We start from the raw sequence: 8,934 nt of genomic DNA on the forward strand, positions 1-8,934 counted from the left end.
GTCAGTCATCCAGACTCGGCGGGCCACCCATCGGTCGCAATTTACAAGTCGCTAGGGTTTCGGCGCAAACTCGCACCAGGCGGCTGGTTCCCTGTTTCATCTGAAAGAAAACTCAGACACAGAAGAGTCAGTGATTTAGTTTAAGGAAATACAAGTGTTGACCATGGAGAGGAGGATTGCTACCTTGACTGTGCTGTCTCTGGGTGAGTAGACCTATTCCTGCGAGAAATGACATTCGCTTCTTTCTTTTTGCACCTTAAGTGCCACACCCGTTTACACATCAGGTAGCCTACCAGACCGAAACTGAACAGGCCTAGACAACTTGTTTATGCAGGTTAATGGAAAAGTTACCCTTTATTCAAAAGAATTTAAGCAAACTAGAATTTAGAAGCCATGGAATCTCTTGAAATCAACATCAGCGAAATTGCTTTTGACTCGACCTTTTATTGTTTTCCTTTACGCAACCCTATCTAATGGTTTGGTTTCTAAAATAAGCAAATGAGACTTGCTTTAAAATTGAGGGTTATATCATCATAAAAGGCTTACAATAACACAAGTAGGGTTTCAATTAACTATTATTTTCACTTATTGTCTTGATTATTTAAAGCATTTGGTCTATAAAAATGGCCACTACATGCTTCCAAAGCTCAATGTGACATCTTAAAATGTCTTGCTTTGTTCGACAGACGGTACAAAATGTAAAGATATCCAACGATAATCCGTTTATTTCCGTAGAAGGCTCTGATCACCCACACAGGTGTTTGGAGTTATTCTGGCTGATTAGACCTCTGCTCAGAATCAGAATGAAGGTGGGCCACAATTCTTTTCTACCAATAACGATGATAAATGTGTCATTTGTGTGTGTTCATACTCACGGTGTCTTGGGCAACAGCAGGAGTGAGGACAACACTGACACCATCAAACCCCGACGATTAATTGTTTCCGTTCTAAGCATAGCAGATTTGAGTTGTCTGTGCTGATCAGCACAGACAAGTCAAATCTCGGCTGGCTTGACCGCAGTCGACTGCGGTAAAGTCCCACATTTCTACTACTACTAGGGGTGGGGGGAAAAAATCGATACAGTAGCCTAGTATCACGATATTTTTCGTGGCAATACCGTTTTGATACACAGACGCCAAGTATCGATCTTTTATGATAAATGTTTTGGTCAGTCTATCTGCTTGACAATCCCATTTTGCAGCAATAAAATTGAAGTGAGATGAACAAACAGAGAAAAGTATCTTTTTAGATAAAACAGATGTTGACAACATTTTCCTTTGGGGACATAATTTGAAATTGGGAAAAATTTTGAAGTTGGGGAAAAAAGGTAATACATTGCAATATATCGCCAAATATTGCAGTATGTTTAGAATCGCAATAATATCGTATCGTGATGATATCGTATCGTGAGCCCTCTGGTGATTCCCACCCCTAATTTCTACGGTAAAATGACTTGAAATCTGAAACTGGAGGAGCTTTAAAAAGACTTTGCTCCATAGTTTCAGGCAATGACTGATATATTTGAGTACATGGCATCATTTACTACACCCATACTGAAAATCCAAATATTTTACTGTATAAATATGGAGATATTTTTGAAGCAAAGTCCCATACTTCTGCTTTTAAATGACTAAACCTATGAAACAGGAAGTGCAGTAGAAAGACTTTGGTCCATAGTTCCAGGCAATGATGATATTTGTGTACACGGCATCACTTACTCAAAATGAAAATCAAACAATTTTACTGTATAAATATGGAGATTTTTGGAAGCAAAGTCCCATACTTTAGTCATTAGATATTTAAACAGTAAAATTGTTTGATTTTCAGTATGGGTGTAGTAAGTGATTCCCTGTACTCAAATATATCAGTTATTGCCTGGAACTATGGAGCAAAGTCTTTTATAGCACCTTAAATTTCAGATTTGACATCATTTTACCCTAGAATGTGGGACTTTTACTTCATAAAATCTATAAATGTATACTGTTGAATTGCTTGATTTTAAATATGGGTGTAGTCAGAGGTGTCCACTGAAATAAATCATTGTCTGGAATTATTAATGTTGTATTCTTGTAAACTCCAACAATACATTCCTTTCACAATTTAGTGGAATTGTATTTGTATTGTATAATCCATTAATCTTGTTTTTATAGGTACTTTGTATTAACACCTTATTTTAAAACGGTCCATATTTGACCACTACATATTTGATTTCTCGCATAAAAAAAAGTCTCAGAAGTGAATTTAGTGGTAAAATAGCAGATGAACAATGTATACAATTTCTGAGATCTGCGTGACCTATTCAGAAGACTACCTGACCTCAGGTCAGTTGTGTAGCCTATGTTAATGTTTGGGCGTGACAAAGATTGACACTAGAGCCAAATGAGGTTGAGATTCGCCCATTTTCAGAGGCAGTTTCAAATTGAGATCTGCAGAGGAAAGAGGTGTCAATGGGATTTTGAGGTTCTATGTATGTACTATTTACCCTCTAAACTGTCGTTATTCAACTAAGACAAGGTAAAATCGGTTTTGCATTCTATCACCCCTTCAATTAAAAGTATGTATCATCAGGGAAAATGTAGGTTACATATAGTAGAAGTAGGCTACTCAATGCAGAAATATCTTCACATTTTAGAAACAATCCAAACCGTTCCTGGGTAACCTGCCAATCATTCAGCTCAATTGTACTGTTGGGTAGTTCAACTTATAATTAAACATTGTATTTTAGAAGCAACATGTGCTTTGTGTGCAGACATTTGACTTGCATTTTAAAGTAACTAAAGCTGTGAGATGCATGCAGTCAGGGATGTCGGACTGGGAGTGGAAATGGGACTGAGTACCCAGGGCCCCCATGTGAGGAGGGCCCAAAAGATGCTAGAATGCATAGCTGTGGATTCAGGGAGGGGCCCATGGAGAATTCCTTTCTACAGGGCCCAGAATTATGTGCCCTGCCCCTGAATGAAGTGGAGTAAAAAGTACAATATTTCTCTCTGAAATGTAGTGAAGTAGAAAGTGGCACAAGGTGTGTGTGTGTGTGTGTGTGTGTGTGTGTGTGTGTGTGTGTGTGTGTGTGTGTGTGTGTGTGTGTGTGTGTGTGTGTGTGTGTGTGTGTGTGTGTGTGTGTGTGTGTGTGTGTGTGTGTGTGTGTGTGTGTGTGTGTGTGTGTGTGTGTGTGTGTGTGTGTGTGTGTGTGTGTGTGTGTGTCGAGCTGGTGAATCCTTCACAGTAAAGGCACATTTTACACACAGGTTGTCATGCAGTCAGATTAACATTACTTTTATTATTCTCTTTCAAACTGTGACAGTGCTGTCAGGTGTTGGTGCCATCCTTGTGACCATCCCGCAAGTGGTATATGAGGTTGCCAGGGGTAAGAGTGTCACACTGCCCTGCAGCATTAAATTCCAAGGTACTGGTACCCCCAAACAAGTCATCGTCACATGGTCTGCTGTGGCTGACACACCAGGCGCTCAAGAGGTCAGACCAAAGTACTACAATGTGTTTGTGTGATTCTCTATTATCTATCAGCTAGGAGAACTTTATCTTCGGTTTCTAATGTTTAACTGATGCTCTCGTTCGGTAACAGGATGATGTCCTCACTTATTATTCTACTGATCAAAGTACTGACATTGGTACGCTGTATGAAGGCCGGGTGTCCCTGGATGTAGATGCTGCCACGGCAAATGCCAACCTGAAACTATCCTCCACCACACTAGATGACAACAGGTTGTTTAAGTGCCATGCCCGGATTCCAAGTGACCTTAAGGGCACACCAACCGCCACTACACGTCTGGTGGTTCTAGGTAACATTTAATTTGTTTTAAAAAAAATATTCTATTTAATAGTTTAAAAGTGGGTGGAAAGAGTTGTGTGTTCCATGATTCTGGCTTTCCATTCAGCATAATAGCAGGTAGTGTATATAGGCCTACTGTAAGAATTTTCCTGTGTACAGCTCTGTTTGTATCATGTTAAGCCAGTGGTTCCCAACCTTTTTTCCTTGGCGCCACCCCTACTCATGTCTAAGAAAAGCTGTGAACCTTGCCGCCCCCCCTGTTGGGAACCACTGTGTTAAGCATTTAAATGTTTTCTAATGTAAGCTATTGCAATACATCATGCTTTTAGCAATGAAGTGCAAAAAAAGGCATGTGGAAGGTCTCTTCCTGTTTTAACCATTTTGCCTCTACTGTTACCAGGTGGCATAGACATGTTACAACACTCATTCTCTATATTGACATTCTAAAAAGAAAATTTTGTATGTGTTGTATTCTTTAGGCATTTATACTTTTTATAATATCTAGATTGACTGAGTTACATTAGACATGTTTTATTGTAATTTTTAAGGACAAATTACACCTTGTTTTCTTTCTAGTGGCTCCAACTACGCCCATCTGTACGATCCAGGGAAAGGCCGAGTATGGCCAGAACATCAACCTGACCTGTTTGTCAGCAGAAGGCTCTCCGCCACCCATTTATACGTGGCAAACTCTAGATGCGATGAACAACCCTCGTGCTCTACCCCCCAGAGCCACTGCCCGTATGTATCGTTTTTTTTGTCAGGACTATCGATCCTGGAGAATAAATTGGTCAACTTTTAATCTATGAAGGTTTACTTAGCCTACCTCTGCAAAAGACCGACCATGGTATACTAGCTGTAAGTTTAACTTCTGTCACGCGGACTTCTAAGTCAAATCTCAGCTTGATGTTCAAAGGTGAACCACATGGTGGTGTGTAGCGCTCACAAATCAAGACATTTAAAATGGTGATGATGTTTTGAGTGTCGACACAGTTCACTGTTGATTTTCTGAACACCAACAAAGAGTTGGAAGCAAATTTGGGGATTTACAGTAGAACACCTAGCAGTCCCTAACCCTTGGATTTGGTTATTAAAGAAATGTGACTACTGTCAAACAATCATCTCAGTCCTCTCTTGTGGACAAAAACATTTCATGAAAATGGGAACACTATTTTTGAAATGACCTCAAACATATACTGTATATGGCATTTCTGTATTGCAAGTTGTTTATTAGCCAACATCTAGGCCGATAACCAAATATCTGTGATAAGCTAAAATACAATGATACTTTCAGGAACCACAGTTTCCTGGGGTGCTAAAGTGTTGTTTGAAACAATTTTTAAACTGTAATAAGGGTTGGTGTGACACTGCATAGTGGTGCTGGATATCAAAAGAAAAATGCAAACAGTACTGATTATTGATTGAGCGTTCTTGGATTTATTTATTTTTTTATGAGCAGTAGCTCAAGAATTTGTAGTCCTATATAAAATAATGACCTCCTTATAGAAGAGATGTGTGTATGACTGCCTCTCTGTCTTTCAGAGGGAGGCATCCTGTCTCTATACAATATCTCCAAAGATACATCAGGATTCTTCATCTGCACCTCAACAAACAAGATCGGCTCTGCTTCCTACAACCTCACCCTCGCAGTAATGCCGCGTGAGAGAAACCTTCTTTAAGCAGCTTTTCCATAACTGTCTGGGAACTTAGTATTCCCACCAAACACATCTTTACAACACTGCATTATAATATGCATCCTTTTCTTCTTCCTCTTCTATCAACTTGTCTTCCTTCTAGCTTCCATGAACATTGCCTCCACTGCAGGAATCATTGGTGGAGTAATCGCTGCGTTGATTGTGCTCATCATCGTCATCTACTGCTGCTGCTGTCGGAAGAAGAAAAAGGACGAGGAATACGCCATGGGGTAAAAAAAATTTCTTGAGTGTGTCTTTAATCCCTTAAAGACACACTCGCGCTGACTGATGAACAAGATGCTGTGATGTGAACATCTGATATGGCCCATTTACAATGCTTAAAGGATAGCTCAGATTTTTTGAAGTGGGTTATGAGGTACTTATCCATAGTTAGTGTATTACAGTAGATGGCGGTCGGCATGCCTACAGTAGAAAAGCAGACAGGAGGTCAAGCACGGAAGCTAAGCAATGTCTGGCTGTGGATGATGGCAGCAGCGACGTATTTAAGCCTCTTAATGGTTCACCTAAAAAAATGAATGTGTGTACGCTATATTTGGAATATTGTCACTGCTTTACCTTGCCGTCAGACAGACCTGTTGAAGTTTACGCGGGAGGGACTGAAGCTGTTATCTATGCTCTAGTCAAAGTCACCAGACATGATGTGACCAAAACATTTTTACCTCACAGAACATGTGAGATGCTGGTAACGTTGCCTGGATCAGTTTTTCTTCATACTTAAACCTTTTAAAACACCAATGTCCCACAACGTAAACTAATTACGAACCGATCGAGGCAGGTGTTTGAACATATAGACACAGAAATCAACAATAACCTGTCAATCAAGATACCAAATATTAAATGCCAAAATGTTATTTATACTGCACATTTTATTTACAAGAAAATCTTTTATTGTTGCAGTAAAATTGAAGAAGTCAAATAGACCTACTGCCTTCATAGGCACAGTCAAATTTGTTAATCACTAAGATAAACGCCTCCAAAAATCCTATAGGCCTATCAACAGAAATTATGAGCAAACAAAGTAGCTGCAAGTCAACATTATACATGAACACACTTTTTTTTTTTTTTACTGAGTCAAAGATTTTTTTGTATCTCCAGTAAAAAAAAAAATGCAACAGTTTGCGCTCTTCACACAAGCAGCCTGAGCATTTGTGATGTGAACATGTCCCAATTATCCCATTTATGTCACAGAGTCATATTTGTTGACAGGATTACATGCATTGATGGAGTGCAGAGTGTAAAATATCACAGCTGTAGACAAACGTCGCCTGTTGCCACGTTTCTTTAGCAAGAATTGGGAAGATTACCAACCAAAACAACACAGCTGAGGCGGTTTCTAGGCAACAATGGTGGAAGCTTTGTTCCAGGTGAACTCTGCCAAGGAAACCCAATCAAATGAAAACCCTTCACACAAAAACAACAAGCACGACTGTTATGTTTACTTTCCAGAGTTCGTGAGGACGAGGAGGAGGAGAGGGCAACTTTCAAAGAGCCGGTTAGAAACGGTGTGAGTCCCAGTGCCGATGGGCAGGAGGACGCCCGGGGCTCTGACTCCAGTGTGAGGAACCCTGTTGAACTAAGTGAACGCGACTACAAGAACCGCAAGGATCTTGACGACCGCCGCAGCGACTACGACGACCGCCGCAGCGACTACGACGACCGCCGCAGCGACTACGACGACCGCCGCAGCGACTACGACGACCGCCGCAGCGACTACGATGACCGCCGTGAAAGGTACAGTGACCGCAATGAGCGCTATGACGACGATCGCCGCTACAATGACCGCAGAGACCGTCGTATTAATGATGACGACCGCTATGATGAGCGCAATCGTGACAGACCAGCTGTGCCAGCCAATAAGCCACCGAGGAGGAACTACGACGACTAAAGCCTCCAACCTGTATCGGCCATCTTCTGTCTTCTCCATTGACTTTACTCCAATAGCAGCCAGATAAATCGCACTCAAGGTGTGGCCTGGTTGGCTCAAACATTTTTGCCTCCATGGCTCTTGTTTTGAAATAATTGGCTGAAACACCACAAATATACTAGAATTAAGGGGAAGCATAGTCCGTCCGAGAGGTTGAACCATTTTGAGGAAAGATTAGTTTGTTTTAGAGAGCTGTGTGATACAGAAATTAGGTGGTATTTTACCTTTTTTTAAAACTCACAATGTTTGCTTTGTTACATAAGAATGCAAGTCTGTTTTGATTTGAGTTACTCTGCTGTTGGGTGTATCTAGTGGTAGTTGGGTTTTTTAGGAAGCTACCTCCACACTTAAAAGGGCTTTCATTTTTTGTCTTTTTTTTTTTTTTTTTTTTTTTTTTTTACGCTTAATAGGATTATTTCTGTTTGAGTTAGGTAATGTCTATCCTTTTATAGAAATGGATATTTAACCAGTTTTAATGTCCTATTTGGTGCATTTGTTTTTCTTCTGATTGTTGGGATTAATAATTTCACCACGGATCTATTTTTAAATGAATAAATAAATGTCTAAATTTGGAATGTAAATAATCTCAGTTTTATCTTGAATTATTTTATAAAGAGATTTATGATAAAATGCAATTAAATTAGACAATGTACATTACAAATGGTATTATTTTATCTCCGCAATGGTAATGTTACCAGGGTTACATTGGGATTTGTGTTGTGAAACATGCATTCTATATCATGAAATATACTGTAAAAATAAAGCTGAAATAAAATTAACAAAACAGCTTTTTGCAAATTGAATTCTGAACACTAGATGGCAACATTACACCTGCAAAACCGCTGTTCTCATATAAACACATGAAATTGATACATGAGGGGTAAAGAAATACATTTTTACTATTGGTACCAGTATTAATTATTGTCATTTGTTGGATTATTTTCGTCATAAATTTAGTCGTTAAAAAGGTCCTTCCCTCCATCACCGCCACCATCCATTGTCTGGAAAAAGTGTTTCTGCGCCTCCCTGCTGCGTGAAGTTACACAATGCAGTTACATTGTCTAACATGGGATCATTTCAGACCTCAAAATAAAATTGTAACATTTTTAAACATAAAGAACGATAGGACGATACCACCTGTGCTTTATTTTCTGTGATGGCGAAGGTTTGACATTTTACTTTAGTCATAGGCATACATGCTACATTCGTCACATTATAGCCTAAGTAGTCTCGCTTTGCCAGACCTTCCTCCAAAGCGCGCTATAGCTTAAGTAGCCTAGTATTCACAGCCATCAGATGAATACAGTAGGCTACTAAAAAGTAACTTGCAATGCATTTGTTTCCCCATTCAGACTGAGAAAACGTACACTTCCCCACTTATTTAATCGGCAAGCCTTATCAAAACATATGCTGCAAGCATTTAGTACAGCAGCACCGGGATATTCCAACTAGACTATCACTGAGTCTTCCTCTATGTGGCTTCCAGTAGGCTATTGTGTCACACAGAT

The 8,934-nt window shown here is 39.8% G+C and overlaps 1 protein-coding gene across 1 annotated transcript; it reads left to right on the top strand.

Moving 5' to 3' along the window:
- On the top strand, positions 1 to 8,212 carry LOC114556247 (cell surface A33 antigen-like). Its single transcript, XM_028579162.1, has 7 exons — positions 1 to 203; positions 3,302 to 3,471; positions 3,581 to 3,797; positions 4,364 to 4,528; positions 5,330 to 5,446; positions 5,585 to 5,711; positions 6,949 to 8,212. The coding sequence occupies exons 1-7, from the start codon at positions 164 to 166 to the stop codon at positions 7,385 to 7,387; spliced, it is 1,275 nt and encodes a 424-aa protein (XP_028434963.1). The 5' UTR covers positions 1 to 163; the 3' UTR covers positions 7,388 to 8,212.
- Positions 8,213 to 8,934: the final 722 nt, after the last annotated feature.

The sequence above is a fragment of the Perca flavescens genome, chromosome 1 (genome assembly GCF_004354835.1).
Source record: "Perca flavescens isolate YP-PL-M2 chromosome 1, PFLA_1.0, whole genome shotgun sequence".
Taxonomy (NCBI): Eukaryota; Metazoa; Chordata; class Actinopteri; order Perciformes; family Percidae; genus Perca; species Perca flavescens.